This window comes from Acyrthosiphon pisum, chromosome A1 (assembly GCF_005508785.2).
Source record: "Acyrthosiphon pisum isolate AL4f chromosome A1, pea_aphid_22Mar2018_4r6ur, whole genome shotgun sequence".
Taxonomy (NCBI): domain Eukaryota; kingdom Metazoa; phylum Arthropoda; class Insecta; order Hemiptera; family Aphididae; genus Acyrthosiphon; species Acyrthosiphon pisum.
In genome coordinates, this window is record NC_042494.1 from 118,750,202 (window position 1) to 118,772,819 (window position 22,618).

The following is a 22,618-nucleotide window of genomic DNA, read 5'->3' on the forward strand; positions in this document are numbered from 1 at the left end:
TTCTATTGACGGATGCGAAAATTGAAATCATGTGGGCACGCGAGGATTTAAATTTTACCAAAGACAGACATGGTAGCACGGTGGCTATACTGAATTAGATTTGATATGATAGGGTCCTGAAATTATTATCACTCTCACCCGAGTAGCTCAAGTTCGATTATTGTGTAAACACAAAATCACCGGTCCATTATTGGATCAGCCATCTGGTCGTTCTCCCGCACTTTGGTATTCCTCGTCGTGTATAATAAACGCAAGTGACAGTGACAACAAAAGCAATAGCGGCGAGGCTTATAATATGCTTACGCGCGCCTATTGGTTAATTTGCATAATAATATACGGAACTGTTGGACTGTGACAAAATCAGCTCTTAAGTTTGGAAACAAAACACAACGTGTGTACACTATTCTTGAGAAGAAACGATGCTGTACTTTCTGAACACGGGCACGTAGACGATTTTAGGTCCACCTAAATGTAGGATATTTTAAATAGATCTAGTAGACATATTATCATAAACATTGTGCAGTCTATATTAATGATTATAACATATTATATTATATAAATACGTTCTGTCGTTCTATACTAGTTGAATCATATAGGTGGTTATAGGTATATGATACGCATTATTGTTTCGGATACTCTAAAATATAAGGATACTTTTTTTTTATCGTGTCCACCACTAAAATGTTATGAGAAATATTTATTTTTTAACAAACACTGAACAATTTGATATTTTATTTGTATGTACAATGTACTCTTCCACCGTGATGTTGGAGATAATGAAATGACGGATGGCTTAGTTTTTTTATGCATAATATCATAAAATCCATGTAAAGAGTTCTGCAGTATACCTATATTGGTTATTATTGTATTACGTGGTCGTACAACTGTTGGGGTGAACCCCTATATACCTACGTTTCAATGACAGGAAAACTAAACATGCAAGTGTATTAAGATATAAGTATACGATATGGGTATAGGTTGAACATAAATTATATTATATATAGAATCGCTACAATGTATACGGAAAAGTTAACTGTGAGAGCAAAATATAAACCATGTCATATAAAAAATGAAATAATGTCGTTTAATAGAGTTATAAGTATAACAGACTGCATGTTATAGACCTCACGCCGATATGCCGAAGTAAAAAAAAATTCAGAAAATAAAAATAGGATGGCAATAATACGACATGTGGGCGATAATATTTGTGTATTGATCTACAAGTTACAGCAAATATATAATACTAAATATTGTTTAATATTTATAATAAGTAGGTATTGTTTTTCATACATATGTATTATTATTACTTATAATTATTATGTTTAAATAATGATAAAGATAGTGCTCACATATATTAAGACAGCAAACAGTAATCATAAACACAAAACTGTACGCTGTATAAGACATAGTAAATTATTATTTACTGATTTTTATTATAGAGATAATGCATGCTTAACTAGGCCCAATAAAATTATCAAGGGATGAGAAAAGTATAAAGTAATAGTAAAAATATAAAAGTTTAATCATATATCATTTTTAAATATTATTTAGGCTTTGAAAAGGATTTACTTTTTATTTTTATCCAAGTAGTGAACTCTTAAGTTTTTGGTTTGCACATACGCATAGCGTTATACTAAAATGTAAAAATTCTATTCTTATTAACTTCTGTTGTAGTTTTCATTGGCACGAGCCATCATAGATAATGCCTTATTTAGATCACATTTTGTCTGAGCTAGAAACTATAAAGTCTCTTCAACATAACAAAATCCGATTTTTACTAATAAAGTTTTAAATGACGAAGCAAATAAAATTTAACTTCAAATATAAGCATTAGTAAATTATAAACTCAGCTTTACAAGAATTTAACATAACGAAGACAAAGTTTAATTAAAATAAAAATAATATTCCCTTGTTAATTCACATCAGTTTTATATATTGCATTCGTTAAAAGTTATTTTCATTTAAGTAAATACGTTTTAACATTTTAAACGTATTTGAAATTATAATTATAATATCTAGAGTCTAATGATTTAAACGTAAAATGTCATATTTTGGGATGCATAAGTATTATAGTAAACCAACCCAGCTCTAGGGTTGGTGCATGAATAAAAATGTTATAATATTTTAACGGTTTACGAAACAAATGTCAATTATATTGATACCTATACATACGTTTTACTTATTGCTTCCAATTTAACGGAAAACTTTCAATAACTATTCGATTGAGATATGAAATAAAAATAATTTATAATTCAAATGATAGGAGAGACAGAGAAGGATAGTGGAATGGGGCATGTTCTGCCTTAACAATTTGCATTATTTCAAAAGTACCCCCCCGAGGCTTGACAAAGGGTTGGTTTCCTCCCTGCCACTACCACTAACACAACGACAAAATGTATGGCGCATTCGCACGTTACCATATGGAAATTGCGAGGGTGAGAAAATATTATTAATAATGATAATAATAATATAAGCATTGTAGAATATTATAACTATACTGAAGACAGAGACACTGCTACAACTATTCATTTATATACCACAGCAATTTAAACCACGCTTAAGACCGTATTGCCATAATTAGACAGAAATAGGTCTAATTGAAAAGACGATTAAATTGTCTACATTTTAATTATTAATCGTTAATTATCATATTTTTTATATTAATGTTTTTATGTTTTCGTCGTAACTATTCATGCACAGAAATATTGTGTAGATTCATAGATACAATAATATTTAAAATACATACTTATTAAATAATTATAATTTATAAACAATTTCGTTTTTAACGTGCCTGTAATTATATGTCAAACGAGTAATAAGCAATATTATTTTTCACATATTAATAATAATATTAATAAAAAAAAATGAATAATATGTATTCTTTTTATATTACTAATATAATTGTATGATATTGATATCATTAATTTAATTTATAGACTTTTTTTATTATTTTTTTTTATACAATACAGCTATCTTTGTTTAATTTTCAATACGGGTACAATAAATAAAGATAAATGTTTATTATTTCTTCTTTTTTTCAATAATACAATTTAATAGAATTAATTATATTTATTTCAAAAATAATATTATGCTTCTAGAAGATACCTACCTATGCCTATACCTACCTATACCTATACCTAAAGAAAATTACAAAAAAATACTATAATTTTACGTAGAAAACTATAAAATAATATAAACAACTAGTTTTTGGCACCAACGTTGCCAATTAACTACCTATAATTATGATATCAATAAATTATTTACTAAAACAAAATTAGATAAAACTATCTTAACTAATTTTGAATTGATAAAATAAATATAAATATACATCGAAATTTAAAGGAAATATTCAGTAATTAATAGTTAATTTGTTCCCTTATTTTTTTATTAGTACATCGTTATATCAATCCCTTCATATCAAATCACCTAATAATTATTATTGAATATTTATTCAAGATATAAAAATATTATTAAAATTACTTTTTAATCATCCATTGTTTTAGCGTGTTCACATTGTACCTAATTAGTTTTTACACTCAAAAAACTTTTGCATTATATCATAATTATTGTTCAGTTTTAATTTACCAGGTAGAAACTCGACAGTTATGTACAAGCTTGCAGTCCGTGAGCTTGGAAATACACACTATTTTGTTTCAATAAATTCAGTCAAGTTTCATTATATCATTAGGTACGTAAAAGTAACCCAACTTTTTTTAAATTAAAGGCGTCACCCTTCAACGCCATAATAAATATAGAAGTAAAAATCAGTTTCTAAAACGAAAGCTGCCTTTGGACTTTTTTAATCATACATTATAAGATATTTTTTTTGTCGATCCACCATAGACATTCTGTAATATGTTGGCAGTTTCTAAACGTATGACAATATTATTATATGTTTGCACCTATACTTCTTGTGGCAAAAAAATAAAATATAAAAACGTCTCATCATTGTGATTGACAGATTCGCGGCCGCATACGCGAATAACAACCATAATGATAATAATATACGTTTTACTCAAAATACAGTTGAATGCATATATTATATTTTTTGTCACCCGCCAACCACAGTATCGGCCATATTACTGTTTACCGTCATATAGGACGTACCTATACATATATATAGTTGCCACAATTCCGTATTGTGAAAGTGCAGACGCACCGCGACGACGAGCTGTCAGTCACATAACATGGCGTTCCTTTGTTTCGTTTAGGAGAGATGGAATAATAATAGTATTATACATTATAATTTATAATATTATAATATTATGATCTCGTATCTGTTTAAGCCCCGTAACCAAGTTCTTAAATCAATTAATTTTAACCCGCAAATGAAAATATTGAAATTAGAAAACGATTTTCCGAGTAATTTGGACAGCAAAAAATAAATTAAAACTCGATGTATCAATTCTGTTTTTTTTATTATTACTTTAAGCACAAATTCACGTAATTGGTAAGTCTGTCAGAATAAAATCAATTATTTAAAATAATTATAATATTTTGTATTAAATTATAATATAAATTTAATATGTAAGAAAATTCGTATGACAAAATGTTAAATACATAGTGCATAAAAAATAATAGGAAGCTCTATAATCGCTGGATTTTAATTTTGGCATAGACATCGTTAAGCAATATTATCCTTAGGCGTTTCGGGATAATTTCACAAGACAGAGAGAGAGATTTAATTTATTATTTTTAATACATTATTATATTTTCATAATGCGTATCTTACAATTTTTTCGATACAATAAGTATTTTAACGATGCACATAATACATAAATAATTTCAATTTCTTTTTATATACAAAGAAAAGTAGACAATATAGAACCTAAAATTTTTCATTGAAAATTTGTTGAATGATAATAATATAATAATATATATAAAAGAATACAAAGGTCATAGAGAATAGGAGGACCAATTATCCCTTGACAGGTGTTGAGACTTGAGAGCACCTATTTGGACAAAAGTTATGATTTTCTTAATAATATAATAATAATAATAATATATACCTAATACAATATTTTTTTTAGTTTTATTGTATATAGTTTTTATAATAAAATACACATTATAGTATGGCTTTCCTGATAATTATTTTTAAAGAATATAAAGAGTATATCGATTAAAATGGGCGTACCTATCAATAGTTTTATTGAAAGCATAATATAGGCACGAATAATTTTCAGATTTGAATTGTATTATATTAGGTAATAAAATAGTATATATTGTTCAATTAACTAGTCATTGGAGGTATTGATATGAGTACCTACGTAGAATTAGCTAATATTAAAACGTGTCTTATATGGTAGTTATCTCTTCCTCATTTTAAAATATTAGTTATCTTCTGATGTCATTAAATTAAGGCCAGAAAGTTATTTCGATGAACTATAGTAACATAAATAACTAAGAAAATGTAGGTACTTACATTATATTTTTATTGAAATAAAATGTTGTATTATTGAGATAAATACCTATATAAAAAATGTATGGTAAAGTTTTTTTTTATATTTCACATATAATTTATCATTTGATTTTCCTCTATAATTGTGATGGAAAATCATCATGAAAAGCCTAAACGTAAAAATCTTCAACTTGCCACTATAGGTAGGTATATAAAATAAAATTATCTTGTGAATTTTGTCGATATGGTGATAGAAATGGCCATGGAAAAGTAACTGGCCTAACATATACAAATCGATGAAATATTCGTGTGGAAATAAATACCAAATCGTTTTCGTGTTAAAAGCTTATTTTCGGCTTAACAGTGAAAAACGCTGATTAAATCGGACGCATGATTTTCGATCGCGTGTTGTTATTATCCACCGCATGTATACATCCTCCGGAGCTGTCCACCATAAAATAAAATAAAAAAGAAATCATAGGTAGTAACCGTTGCAAATGAAACCGCCGAAAGCCATTAGGTTCGTTTCCACCCGTACATATAACGCAACGATCATAATTCATATAGTTATTGTTTGAGTATAAGCTTTTGCGGAAAATGCGTTCCCCTCAGTATAACATAATATAATACGTTTCTTTCTTTTTCTCCCCATTCTTCCATTCTTGCCTTTTCCACCTGATGCACCGTTAATACAATATAACGTCATACACACACACACAAATAAATAAATAAATAAATACATATATATATATATATAAAATATATGTGAGCAAGTCGATCTCCCGAAATATCATAAAGGTCATATTAACGTAGGGGACGACGTAGACGACTAAAGTATATACGATCGACTTTATCGGTCCCTCGTAATTATTGCACCCCGTGGCCCGGAAATCGACTTGCTAGTTATTATAAATAATATTATACGCATTACGAGAGACGACAAATAGTAACGCAGTGTGCATTCGGACATCGGGAACGCGAATAGAGGGTTAGGTCTACCGAAGAAAATTAGCTCGATTTACATTCAAACGTTATCGTACGCCGTAAAATACCATCACCGAGGGTCGTAACGGCGATGGCCGGTGCCACAATTCATATTTTATTTACCGTCTACCTACCTAAATACGTACTGCTCTCGATGATAAAGTATATAAATTTAAGATTTCTTTATTTTTTTTCCCTTCGACTCATTTATTTTTTATACACATTTGGGTCATAAACTTTTGTCGTTTGTATTCCCAAAAGTCGCGTACACACCGATTAACACACCGGAAAAAATATTTTATAAACATAACTGTCGGTCGCAACCACCCACAGTCCCCAACGGACCTGCACGGTTGATCATTCCGGCCACGTGCACGTGGACATGTCCTCTGACCGCTTGGCCAGATGGAGTTCTGTAATATGGTGCCATATACGTTGTCATGTCATTGTCTCGTCGATTCGACAAAACACCTGTTTAATAATAATGATAATAATGCATTTGAATGGGTGCTGTACGTCTTTACCAATATTAAATTATTATAACAGGCGTAATAGGTGTAATAGACGTAATAGACGTCATCGTCGTCGTACGTGCATAGTATGACGTATTATGTGTTAATACAGTGTTATTGATATTTCGTTACTAAATTTGAAGTTTTTTTTTTTATAAAATACCTATATACAACGCAAATATAATAATATTATATAATAAGAACGCGCATATTTCAAAGTAAAACGCATTGAAATGACGCTAATGCACGCACCGTTTGAACAACAGTTTCGTGCAGAGTTAATAAAGCCGGGGCAACGCAATCCCAGGTCGTCTAGTTATAGGTGAGACAGCTATTATATTACACCCATAGTCAAATCTTCTACACCACAATTGTGTATGGCTGTAACCGCAAAATGCGGGGAATACACACCACAAACGATTGAATACTGCAGAATTCAAGACGTGGATAATATAATAATAAAGAGGGGTGCCGTAACGATTTAGTTTATAGTTTTGATAAGACGCTTGTCCTATTACAACACTATAACCTTTCCGAGACAACAAACGTCGAGTTTTCCTTAACGATCGATAATAATATCATATTATTATTATATAGATCTCCCGTTGATTTAATAATAATGTGAAATTGACGATCTCCCCAATTACCCTCAAGAATTTTGCTCGACTGTTATAGTGCAAATGAAAAACTACATTCAAATGTATTGGAAACCTAAGTGGTTTTTCATCCGACGAATATAATAATATCAAGTATATGATGGCAGATGGCTCAAGTTCACTCATGAGATAATACTTGTAAAAATGTAAAATACTTAGTTCAATGCGCAATATGAGGTCTCATTATAACGTGCATAACACAGTATACACATTTAAGCATCTGTGCACTGAATTAAGTATACTAAAATATTCGAAGAAACCGAATTGGTAATGACTTACAAATTACAATTTTAATAGGAAAGAACATGCATTTGAATATAATAGAAACGAATTCGGTTCTATATTTGTGCTGCTTTTCATTTGTTGGGAAGTGGGAAGTGTGTAAAACGAATTCGGAAATTAGAACATTGCATTTCGCGTACAGTAATAATAATAATGATATATAATGCGATGAAAAAGCGCACGCAGAATAATATACTTATACAGTGTTTGTTCGAAAACGTGACAAATAATTCGGTTTGGCTTTATTTAAGAAAACACACGCCATGTAGTCGTCGTCGTGGCTTTGCAGAAACAATGAAAAAAAAATGTTGACAAAATCTCGTCGCGTACGCTAAAAAAAAGATGGTAAAGAAAAAAAACTACGATGAAAGAAAAGAAAGAAAAACAATAATAATTCATTTTTTGTTTCGATATTTGTTTTATTTACAACAATCGTCGGGTGGCTAGCAATACAACTGACAAGGTTTACTTATTTATTATTCGCGTTTCGCCTGGGAAAACAAGTAAGTTATATACATATTTTACACAAGACCGGGGAATAACCGTTTGCGGCGGTGGTTTTTGACGTGTACCAATGAAAAATGATTATCACGAAGCCCCTACAGACCATTTCATTTGTCATGTGACCGCCGACAGCCAATAAAATCAATACACGTGTACACTAGGATATAATATTTATAAACTATTATAAATTATAATATTATAATTTTGTCTGAATAACATACTGCAGTCGTAGTCTATAAAGGTATATTATCATACAGTGTGTTTGTGGTTCACATCCGCGAAAGGGGAAGAATGTGGGATAACATACGAGTATTGACGATGGAAAGTTTGAATAAAAAATATTTTTTATCAATAAAAAAAAATATATATATTTAATTTAAAAAAATATATATATTCTGTACGTACCTATTATTGTATCGCGCAGATAAATTGTGTCTTGTAATTTGTAATAGTGTACCTAAGAGTACCTACATCGTATTATATTATATTTTGTGTAGCACCACAGCTAGTGCGGGAGTGATTTTTAGTTGCAATATAAATATATTTTCTACATTTACTGCTTTTCGCAAAAATCATATATTTCGTAAAATAGTTCCTGAAAATAAACTTCACAAAATTCTCTGTGAACCCTAGATATAATTATTATAATATTTTTACAATGTGAAAAAATGGTTTAGTATACATATGCGACAAGGGCGGAGGAAAACCTCGGGAAATGGATGTAAAATACTTCTATAATATCTTCAGTTCGCTCACGGGGACGTAGGCACCCACACACACACACACACACACACACACACACACGCGCGTGCGCTTTTATTATGTATGGTCGGTATGTGTATGGCGGCCGGTAATACGATTTAACTCGCGACGACGGACGGAAAATAGCTACGAGCGCCCTTTGAAACGAAAAAAAGGAGGCGTACGGTCTGGGCGAAAAGGGACAAAACGCCTGGAGGAGCCTTTGGCCGGTCCTTTTATGTATATAAGATATCGTACCGCTACGAAGGGGGGAAACGAGCGCGTCCACCCACAGTGTATCCACTCGTCCCCCGAGGGCTTTGGCAACCGCGACTTGCAGTGCCGGAACGGCGGGATTAAAAACGAAAAAGTACCCACGATTAATATTATAACGCTGCAACGCGGGCGGCAATCGATTATTCTTTTTATTTTTATATTCCCAAACCGTGCGACTGTTATTGTTGTCACGAAATATTCCGCGTGGGGGAGGGGGGAGCTTGCAATAAAAATCGCGATCGTAATAACAAAAAATAATAATAATATCAGGTGGATGAGGTACCGGCCTTATTATAATATATTATTATTTCTGAATACCGCCGTCGCCCTGCAGCAACTCAAAAATATTATATATTATTATTATTTATTATTTATTATTTATTACGTTCGTTTAATATTGACACGAGCACGTAATTTATATTTATATATATATATATATATAGGTAAGTTATATAATATTATTATATTGTAGGTATTTGTCGGCGAAACGAATTTTTACGTTTCTTTTTCTCCGTTTTGTTTACTTTCGATTTCGACTACCCCCTTCGCGTATACAGCACAATATTCTTTGTGTGTTATATATACACTTTATGCACCGCCACCCCGACTACCACCTATACCATTCGCCGCCACCATCATCGCACCGACGTGCGTATTTATTATTATTATTATTATTATTATTACGAGTGTGGCGCAGCCGAGGGGCTGTGCACACGGAGGTGTCAATGAAAAGGACTAAAGATAGGTAGGTATTTCATTTTGCGCGTTTTACAAGAACCAACCGCTTCTAATATAACATTCGTATATATAATATATATATATGTATTATATATACACGTTATGTCGTAGTTGTCATTACTTCTCGAAAAGTTGTACAATAATATCGGCCTAAAAACGCAGTCTTTGTGCGGATAAAATATAATATATATATAAACTACGCTCACCGCGATCGTCATCCTCGAGGGTAACGACGATTTGGTTCGAGCTTATTACTATATACCTACGAGTGTGTGTACACTACCTAGACGTATAGAATGGTAATACGGTATAGTTATGTGTTTGTAAAACATCGTGTATTTTTTTTTGAGAAAATAAACACGCTGCATCGGAGAAAACGGTGTGACACGTTCTACCGAAATTTAGTGCCGACGCAATACACCGCGTTTCACACAATCAATTTACTTAAGAGGGAAATAGTAATTTAAAAAATTCGAAATTAATTAAGTGATATTTACATAAAAAAAAGCCATTAGCTTCAATATAGCTATACCTACTATATACTACTTTGCAATATTATAATCTTGTCGGTTCGCTAAAATGTAATTATAAAGTCGCCACAATCGTCATCTCATCATCGAGTGCCAGTTTTTAAAAATATTATCATCATTTTATTAATATTGTACCATTATAGCTTAGCTATAAAGTTATAAATGGTGACCATTTTATTCCATAAAATCGGATGTTTTATATTCTTACATAAGGTGTTTATTGTTTATACTGCCGTGATTTATGTACCTAACATTCTTTCAACCACATTATTTATTTGTTTTTAGTTTCACATAAATATAAATATATTTATAATGATTTTTTTTTAAAATAGTTCGAAATAAATGTAATGGTCACATTTCTTTGAAGAATGATAAATTACGATAAATAGGTATTATGCAAATTATTCGAAAACTGCGTAAAAATATACTTTACAGCCACATAAGTACGTCTACTTTCAAATGATTCATAATATGCATCTGCAACACAATGATGATCCTATATTTGATTATCAAAATGTAAATCTGGGAGTATCTTTCTAAACTAAATTTATTAACAATGCACAATCAATTGTAAGTAGTAGTGTTGGCCCTTGGACCGATTGGGATCGTATAGGTATGCCGTCCTCGCGTATATCTACCATAATATGGTATTAGGTACTTAAGCTATGATATATATGTAATGAAGTGTATTAATCACGACACTTTATAAAATATCTCGAAATTTAATTAAATGTCGGAAGTTTGTATAATATAAGTGAAAATTCCCGTTTGGATTTCTGTCATCGAACTGTATTTTAAGTAGCCATTTGACAAAAATTCAATAATTCGCAATGCATTCCGTCCGCGTATACCCAACGATTATATACATTATTTAATTATTTTACCGTCTAATATATTGTGTTGTTCCGTAAACCGTTTATTTTCTCGATTGGCTTATAACTACAACCAGTGAGTCGTGAGTGTGATGGTGTATAAAACTTTCAGACGGTTTGAGAATTATTTTACGGTCTCCCGGTAAATTGACCGTGTTAATTAAAAATCCACCGTGGAGGTTTCAATAAAGTATATTTAACAATTATATCCCACGGGGTTGACTGGCTAAACGTCATCTGCTCCGCTTGCCACGTGCTCGCAAAAGTCACGTTTTGGGATATTATTGCCGTTATGATATTATATTATATAAATTATCACGTTTATGTATACAACGACATATACGTACGCCTAACACGTTTCCGTAAGAACGACCGCGACCGTAACTACCTTTCCTAACCGCGTTTAATGCAAGGTGGTGTAACATGAACTGTGTCCGCGCGTGAGAAGAAAAAGGTCTTGCATTTTTCGAAATCGTTTTTGGACGCGCGTGCTCAAACTTTTGGAAACCGTCTGTTTTTGACACCGGAAATAGCCGTGTTTTCGTATATACCTATACGTACACCGGGTGTTTCCAGCCGAAACGTTTTGACAGACCAAACGCTTGCAACGGGTGTTAGATAAATGGTTTTCGAAAAAATCAAATTATATTAAGTAATACCACGCATGTTTTGAGTACAGGTTAATTTGTGATTTATATAATCATGAATCATTATTCATTAAATTATAATCAGTAAAATAACAATATTGACAATAGGTCCTGAGTTTTTAAATCATATCAAATGAGTTTACTAAACATATGTATATTATAATATAGTCTTTTTTGATTCCAGCGTGAGAACCAACCTATACCTATACCTTTTTACTCCTTTTTTAGATTCTGAGCGGAGCGAGGGAGCTATTGTTTTTACAATGGTGTTTATTTTTTTTTTCCTTTTCTTTTTCTTTTTATATTCTGTATACAACATTTCTTCCAGAAGGAGTGTTTCGATTTCAACATATAGTACCTTATCTTTTAGCAAATTGGATCAAGATGGTACTTTAAAGAGGTCATTTTTCGATTTTCTTAATAGTTATTTAATGCCACGGGAAAAACCACCGGAAAATTACAAAAAAACGCTAAAAATGGGATTTTAATTTGTAACGCTTTGTTTATCACCATAGAAACGAATAAAAAATTATCATATTTTAATATTAATTCAACTTACATGGTAAAATAAATAATAACAAAATATAAAATATCCAGACTGACAAACCGTCTCCGCTTAGAATAGTTTTTCTTATACGATGATATTATATCATTGAATTCAAATCTAATACAACCATTATACAATGACCCCCTTGTAATCTACTGTACAGCAGAGCGACATCCACTTACCTGCTTTTTTTTTAATTCATATATGTACGAATTTATAAGTTTTCCTTCCAGCAATCGTATGTCTTTCAATAACCATATCGTCATATTACGAACGTTCATCGTAAATCTCCCAGTTGGATTTTCTTTCTGTCGAGCTTAATTTATAGACACGTATCCAATGTTTCATTTTGATCGCTTCGAAAGATAGCTGAAGAAGAAATAGTTATTCACTGCTAAATAAAGCCATATAGCTACAATTTATACTCAATAAATTAATTCGATTTAGCTTTCTCGATGCTTTCTTCAATTTCTACGTAGTTATAAAAAAAACTATTAGTAATACTACTATGACTATAACTATTATAAAGTATTATAAGGGAAATATTCAAATATTGCAATATTTAAATTAATTACAAAATTGAATTTTACCAAAATCATATTTTTTTTTGCAAATAGAAATCATCTAATTAAAAGAACTGTCTCATGCCGGATTACACAAAACATTTAATAAATCAATAGTGAGCTAATGGTCTCCTAAACAAGAGAGCCATTAAATAGTGAACCATTAAATGTAATAAATTGTTTATGCAAGCATCAGTCAACTATATGTATGTACAGTTGTAAGCATTTTGGAACTGTATGGGTAATGATAATATTATTATATATATTATATTGATTACAAAGTAATAATTATAATTTAATAATAATAATTAAAATTATTTTACATTTAACTTATTGTTTTTTTTATGAATAAATTACCTAAATAAACAAACAGGAACTAAATATGCAAGACTACATTCTTATTGATTTGGAAATCATTTTAAATATATTTTTCTATGGGTGGAAAGAATAACTCGGTAAAAAAATATAAATTTTTCAAAGGCATTGTAAAATTTAGCAAAAGCCAATAATATTCGAGAATAAAAATTATTTTATTTAATCAAGTTTTGTTTGAATATATAGACTAGGTAGTAAAAAAATGCTGAATAATTACGTTCACCGCAAAACCTTTTTTGTACATACCTTTGACACAGACGACTGGCTGATGTAGTTTATCTCGTGGTGTATATTATTTCTTGCACTTTTTATACTTGCCACTGCAATTCAATATTAACATAATTTATCGATTAATTTCCATGTTCAATCTACATAACACACAACAATATATATTCATACAAACACAGTAACTGTTATATCCAAAATAATGTAGCTATATAGATATCGTAATCTAAATACACGATCTGGAGCGTTAGTTTAATAATAAACAACATTACCATAACCTCATTAAGTAATAAAAATGTTATATTACACATATTTAAAAATAAAACTTAAGTCAAATTACAATTTTCACAATAATATATATAATTGCAGTATCACTAGATATAACTACTATTTATAAATATTTCAAGATGTCACAGGTTAGTCATTAGTTATAGCCTACCTCAGCACTATAATACACAATATAAACACCCTCAAATATCGTGAACGCAATATCATGATAATGATGATTATAATAACAATAATAATAATGGTAATAATAATTGATAACGCTGTCAGACAAAGAGAAAGGCAAACAACAGACGACCGTCTAATTTAAATACTCGATTATAAACGGTAAAGCAATTTGGAGAAGGATGATGATGATGATGACAGAATTCAATTTGTCCTAAAACCAAAGACGTCAGAACGCTGAAGTCATTAAGATTTGTGATCCCATGACATTTTTGTCGGAATTTGGCGATGATTCTGGCGACGATGACGATTCGACCCCTGCAAGTTACTCATCGCATTGTTTTTTTCCCCGTCACGAAACCAATTCCATTTCTTATTCCTCGGAGGCACCGTCGTTACCTCCCCGTGCAAATTGAATTCGTATATTACAATACAACCCGGTGCGTCGATCTAACTATGCATGAAATCGTTCTCGATTCAAAAAAAAAAACATAAATATATACTTCAATTAACTAGACGTAAGAAAAAAGAAGAAAATTTCAAGTCGATTGTAAATTGAAAATGAACAGCAAAATAAAAGCATAATTTAAATAATGTAATATAATACGTTATTATAACAACGAATTTTAATTTATTGTTTTCAAGGAAAAATAAATGATTTAATTGATAGGTACAATGAAATTATACTAAATAACAAGAGTCGTACCTTATACCTACTACCGAGAAAATGAAAAGTTTTTTCAAAGGTTTAAGGTTATTACTAATACAACATAGCTTTCACGAAATACTGAAAAGGGTATCAAAAGACTATATTATATTATATTATATAGGTACGTAATTATATGTTAGGTGATTAAAGTTTAAACGTTATGGAATACAATATCAATATATCATTACTTGTTAGTAATATACTGCACATTTTAATTTTATACCTACTTCAATGCCAGAGCAACGTTTACCTATATAGGTAAGTGATTGGTATTATAGTGCACCTGTATCTAAATCTATACGTCGTGACGCCACTAGATATATAATCACATTACCACAACATGTAACGATTATAAAATCACTTGCAGAAGACGGAAAAAATTAAATCAACACGGCCGTCCGGGGTGTGTCTATAAATAATTTACGAATCATCTAAATCTCCTGTACATAGTGTGTCGTAACCATTCGTGAGCGTAAATATCGTAACCGTTTGACTGATGAATATTAGTACGCCTATATTACGAGGCGTCGTACTTGATAATAATATATTATTATTCGCGGCTCGTCGTAGTTCACACCAACCCCTCCCGACACGTCCTGCACGGCGCTCACGATGTGCAATTATAATTATTAACTGGGATTTAAAAATTTTATGAAATTTAGACTCGATTGATAATATTGTCAAGTTGTAACAAGGTAATTCTCGTACCCCAGATATTATCGTCGATTATAAACCAAGTGGAATATTTATACAATAATATTATATAATATATTGATATATATCCACCTTGTTATAAACCATTCATTATCAATGTTTCCTATATCATATATGTGAATCATTAATCACTTATAAATACTCATCATCTATAATATCAGGATACATAATATATTTGTGTAAAAAATTAATATATTGTTCATTATATCAATCTACGAAATATTTTGGTGAAGCGTGAAATTTTCAATTTTTTAATATTTCAAATTCAAACCCCTAACTATATTAATAATAATAATAATAATGGAATATGTGTAAGGAGGGCATGTAGACGTGTGGTGGTCTCTTTACCTATACATACAATCTATATGTCACTGCTTATAAATTATGATTGGCCAATAAATCGTATAAATTGGCGGGGTGTATTGTAACGGAAGATATTCCCCTCCCGGGCCCCGACAAGCCTGAAATATTATATCGTATAATATAGTCGGTTCCGGGTGTACGAAAAATTGCGTGTCATACACCGTGTCGTGTACGACGCAAACCGTCAGGACAATAATTTGCGTTGGTCGGGTAAAGGGGACGATGGAGAAAAAACCTTTATTGCGGTACTTTGTGCAGTATCTGGACGTTATGGCCCTCGTATTATATACACTGCTGCAGCTACGACGATCCAATTTAAGAATAACTGCGTCGCCGTCGTTAATATAATATATTATGTGATATATAATATTATATTTTTAGGTACATACGATTATGACGTGTAAAGTGTATAAACGTAGGTACGCAAAGTACCGATTATTAATGTTATTATACGAAACGTTGAGGTAAATTTTCATTTTCATTTTTTTAATTCGTTCGCATTTTTATCAATTTGACGCAATATCGAGTTATTACGTCAAAAAATCGTATTCCATAGTATACTGACGGATAGTTTTTTTTTTCAACGTCGAAAAAACGTAAAACATTGTTATAATATCTGTAGTGTGTACTTGTACATAATACATATTATATCAAAACCTACATTTAACCTGGAAACTCGAAAAAGCCGACCTCGCACATTTCAATCGTAAATTAATATATTTGAGCACGGCCGTCGTTCTTTGCATACATTATTTATTCCGTATTAGCTAAGCTAATGCGCATTAGTATTGTTCAATTATGTATACGAAAATAAAAATGGAACCCATATTATGTGTAATAGTTGTCCGGGTAAACGCGGGCCGTGTGACCTTTTCGGTTTTTTTGAATATTATTATACTTGAACAATAATACGCACCTCGATGGTCTCATCACGGAATTGTAATAATTATCAGACTATTTATCGTTATTTTTTTCATCATTATTAGTTATTACTTATTACCATTATTTCAAATGTCGCGCCGTACTAGAAATTAAAAATTAAACAAAATATATTATTTTAGACATATTAAACTTGTACACGCATAGGGATAATATGCAGTTATAATATAATATATGCGCAGTAAATGTAATTACTATAATATCGTTTCGGTTGTTCTTTAACGATTGTTCGACACGATTTTATGTCATCAAAAACCAAGGAAATGCAACACGCGAGGGAATTACAATGTTTACCTCCAATATTGGAAACTTTTCGGTTACACGGCTTCGATATATTATGTACGTTTTTTTGTTCTGTCATCAAGCTACAGTTTTTCATAGTTTCATCGAACTTAAACAACTAAATATACAAATTATAGATTATTGGCGATCAAATCAAATATTTGTCAAACTAACGAGATTATGTGTGCATAATAATATGTACCTATACCTACGTAATATTACTTTAAAAAACATTAAGCTGTTACACCTTACATAATATTAATTATCTGATTAAAAATTATCAATAAGTACCTACTGTATCTAAACGATTAAATATTTCCATTCTCGGTTTTATACAATTGGTTTTTATACCCAATAAATATCAAAATAATATTATTTTCTATTGTTTTTCATAAGCTAACAATTATAGTTATTATCAAAATTATATAATTCTCAAATAAGCTTTATGAATCCCTAAAACAGCACTTAAATGTTTGAATAGTAGTTTTGGCAAAGCAACAGTTTTCAATCCGCTTTAACTAATGACAAAGTTTTGAATTAAATTTCGCATCTAAATTGAATTTAATATTAATACGTATTTACTAAAATTAATAAAATAATACATAATATAATTTATATACACACATATTTAACTTTTGCAATAATAACTTCATAAATTGATATTTGAAAATTTGCAATAATGTATTACTAGTAGCTTAAGAAATCAATTCAATCAACGAATAGATGATTGAGTTTATATTTCAAAATTGCATAATTTATACCTTAAACCCTTAAAATAATAATTAGAACGTCAATGACTTCCCGAAATAAAAATAAATGTTTGAATATAATATCAATATTTTTAAGAACGAAACATATAATATGGAGGTGAATTCAATATTCCTCATGAATAAAAATAATTTCCACGCCATGTTTTTTCACCATAAACATATTATATAAATTATTTGCGTACGCGAAAGTAAATATTTCACCACCAGCCGCCACCGAACATCATTTTCCGAGGACAAACTTTTGTGGCGTCCTCGGGCAGTTTTGGCTCTATACCAATAGAACATTTTCCGATAAATACTCGACGAGGAAGCATTTTAACATGGCCACAAATCTGTCACGCTCCCTTATTCCTCACACCACTCCGTCTCTCTACTAAAATACACGTCGCCGCCGCGTTTAACTGTCCCTTTTCTGAGGAAACGCTCGTCAGATCCGAGCCCATTCATCCCCACGGTGTGCCTTTGAAACATTTTTCGGTGTAAATGGAAGTGATTTCCTTTAAAACACCTGGGTTCCCCTATTTTTTTTCCTTTTCCCGGTGTTCGACGATAGAGAGGTGTATGGTGGACAGGAGGAAGAAAAAACTTCACCAAAACGAAATGCACCATCTGCGGGGGTGCACGCAAAAACATTTTACGCGGATTCATAATCCATCGATTGGAGTTCGACGAACGTCTGCGTGTATGTGTTAGGGGGTGTGACACGAAAACTCGGCACGGCAGAAGGCAATCTCTGCAGCTCGTGTCCCCGGAAACATTTAACTTTTAATTTCGCTGGGGACGAGTCGCGCATACAGACGGGAACTTTGTCACCGTCGCCGATTACGCCCCTTGATCCTCGGCCTCTACATATAAAATCACTTGCCGTCTATACATATACAAAATACGAATATATATATTCTAGATTCGTGACTTTTTCACTTCAAATATCTAATAATTGTTTTGGTGTGAAAGTTTAACTGTTGTTGTTATTGTTGTTCTTGTTGTTATATTGCTGCTGTTGTTACAGAGTTATTACGGTTGTGGTCATGTGTTTTGTGAACAGTTCACACTGATTTTTTTTTTTTAAACAATTACACTTTCCTATAAAAGATAATCTATAATAGATAGACAGCTCAGTGGTTGTTACTAACAAATGCATGTAAAAAAGGGTTTACATCATGTTCAAAATAACAAATTCATACATTACACATATATATAAATAATAAATATAAATAAATATAAATACCTTGTATGGTTGAATTTAAAAACTTGAATTTGTATATTTTCAGATTGCCTACATTTGCAACTATACAGGGACAGTAAAGACCGGTACAAACACGGTCAGACGAAGGCTTCGTTATCTTTGCAACACTTCTTAGGAGTAGAATCTGGTGAGATATTTTTTCGAGAAATTTATGTAAACAAATATATTATAATCGAAATGTCATTCTCAGGATTTACGCTGGACAAAGAATCCAACACGATAGCTATTATTTGCCAAGACGTCACTGTTGTACTAGCGTTCGATACCCGAGAAAGACTGATACAGTGGCAAGTTAAGATATCTTCAAACCTGGGAGACGGTGAGAAAATATTTATGTTATTAGAATGTTAAAAAAATTACCTTAAAACGATATATTTGTATTCAAATATAAACTGACGGCAATTCTATTTTCTCCGTCGGGACACTTATAACCTGTTAGTTAGGCACCTACTATACAAAAAATCGATCAAATTATGTGGTTAGTGGTATCAGATATTTTATAACTATTTTATAACTTATAAGTTATAACTAAAAGTTTATTATAAATATATCTAAGCAAGTTTATAACCATTGTTGGATGTTTAAATAGTAAGACATTCTTTCTTATTGTTTTTTTTTCACCTTATAGGGGTGCATAATGTAGAGATTACGTGCGAGTTGGAAATGTTCTGAGTAATGAAGGTTGTACACAGTCTGCAAATAATAATAATAATGCATAGAGAATTTAAAGAGGTTTATTGTGCAATCCACTGTAAAGATAACAAGGAAGAAAAAAAGGGACGCGGATAAAGGAAATGACCCAAAATAAAAAGAAAGTAGACAGAAGTATGAGGATGTAAAAATGGTTTACCGCACCTAATAACATGTGTGTAAAAAAATACACCTCATACAGAGATATGAAAGACCGTACATTTACGATTGTTAGTTTATCGAACACGAAATGGAATTTTGAATAACAATCATTTTAATATTGGCATTTCAGACCAACAGTTTTTGATTCAAATATCATCCTGTCCTCCCAAGTCAAAAATATCCGCAGGACCTGCCAGATTACACATACAAGACTTAAGGTTCTCGATGACGACTGGAGTACCCCCAAGATTAGCTGGTGTTTGGGAACTTCGACACTTGAGGTATATATAGTTTTTATCAATGTTTAACGTGATTTATCGTATTTCAGTTTTGATAACGTAACGCATATATTCTCATAGAAAATATGGAGTTATTGAAAACCGGTTTTGCTACGAGGGTGGTTCAAGGTGTGGCAAAGGTGAGGGCTTATTTGTGTGTTTTACCGACCAGGGAGACGACATAACTAGATGCATGAACTTAGCAGCAGAAAGCAAGCTGGCTACCAGAAAAAGGGCTCTCTCTAGAAATATGTCGGGTAAGAACAAAAGTCCTAATATTGCTTAACGACAGCCTATAACACCTGCTATTAAATACAGTTTTAGAAAGTCCGTCCAGAAGAGGTCTCTTGTCTCGCTTAGATTCGAGAGCTTCCGAGTACGGTGCTGATCAAAGTTCGTTCAATCAACATTCTCACGACAGAAGTAGTGAAGACAACATGTGTTGGCCATCTAACGAAAGTCGACTAGATAATTCGGACTTTGGGGACACAGCGTCTGTTGGAGATTATCAAGATCAAAACTTACAGGTGAATTATTAAGTGACATACAACATAATATGAACCAGTGATTTATGATTTGTATTAAACGATCTTATAGTAGGTAGGTGTAATAAGTAGAGCATTTTAACTTTGAGAAGGCACTTACTGATATTCATTCTTAATGTTAATACATATAATTTTACGATGAAAAACTAACAAAAAAATATCGTTCATATATATAAAAAACAAAACTATAATTTATAACATGATATGTTTTTAATTATAATATATGTATGTATTAAGTATTTGATATATAATTTTTAGATCATATAGATAAAATATTGATCGGTAAACATATATTACATTAATATATTAAGATAGATAGACTTAGTATTTACGCACATTCATTTAAAACTTTATTTTATCTCTCGCGATGTACCTAGGTACTTAATAAACGTACATAAAATCAAAGCTTAAACAATATTTCATCATGTAATTATTTTAATTTATCTTTTAAATAATTCTACAACCCATTAAATACATGGTAAACGAGTTACAAATGCTGAAGCAAAGATTTTATTTTTGGGTATATAATAGTATGATACAAATATTATAATATAGATTGTATTTGATTTAAAACAATAGGAATGCACATGGACCCCAGAAACAGCTTTGGAACGATGTGCCAGCTGTATAAGCAAACTTGGAGCTTTGTCTCGTTCTTCGACCATGGCTAATACCCCTGGAAGCATGGGCTTTAATCCAGCGTGGACTATGGACAACAATGTATCGTCGCGTAAGTTTATTCATACAAAATTATTCCTAACACTTACCTAGGTACTAAATCAATACTTTATAACCAAAACCTATGGTAAATGATAAATATTACATTCAGAGTCCAAAAGAACCACATCGCATAAATATATTTTCAGTTTCTTAAGCAATATTTTGGTAAGCAAGAAAAAAATTGTAATTATCTTGAAGTATAAATTATGTATACACTATACACCGAACTACAAAATATATTATACAGTTTATGAAAGACACTACAACACAATAGTCATATTATAATACTTGTAATCTCGCCAATCTCGGCGAACATACCATTAATACATTTTGTATAGTTGGTACCTTTGCGTATGCCCTATATCTACATTGTATACATATTATTATAAACAATTAATAGGAAAAATAATTAAAAACAATAATGATTGAATATTTTAAGAACGAAAAATAAATTTAACATAAGAACCAAGCGTTAATTGTTACTATTTATTAACAATCAAGTAACAACTTTAGCCCTCTTTAATACCAAGTAGATCCCTTACTACTCCATAATTATAATCTATTACTATTGTATTAAACGTCACCGTAACATTCAATTATACAACACATAAGTCGAGATTACAAAATAAAAAAAATGTATACCACATACATGGAATAGAAGAAATTGCAATATTCGAATAAAGGTATCAAACATATTATGTCATGTAAAGATTATTGCAAGGCCAAATTTATACGTATCCGCGTGTTACCTAAGTGTACCGTTGAGATTTTCTGAATTCGTAACCTTCTTGGCAATGTCTCAACACATTTGCTGCGTTCTTCCTGAAAATTTAAAACGTTCTCCCTCTTATATATTTTATAACAACGGCGTAAAGTCCAACACGCGATTCTGTTTTCATA

At 31.1% G+C, this 22,618-nt stretch overlaps 1 protein-coding gene across 2 annotated transcripts in view; it reads left to right on the forward strand.

Moving 5' to 3' along the window:
• Positions 1 to 22,618, forward strand: part of LOC100160365 (probable serine/threonine-protein kinase nek3) — a 244,102-nt gene that overhangs the window by 211,146 nt on the left and 10,338 nt on the right. For both annotated transcript variants that reach the window (XM_016803426.2, XM_001943815.5), the window contains exons 3-8: positions 19,349 to 19,450; positions 19,514 to 19,642; positions 20,306 to 20,456; positions 20,535 to 20,710; positions 20,772 to 20,980; positions 21,578 to 21,728. In XM_016803426.2, coding sequence (XP_016658915.1) covers positions 19,349 to 19,450; positions 19,514 to 19,642; positions 20,306 to 20,456; positions 20,535 to 20,710; positions 20,772 to 20,980; positions 21,578 to 21,728 — 918 coding nt within the window. The remainder of the gene's footprint in view (positions 1 to 19,348; positions 19,451 to 19,513; positions 19,643 to 20,305; positions 20,457 to 20,534; positions 20,711 to 20,771; positions 20,981 to 21,577; positions 21,729 to 22,618) is intronic.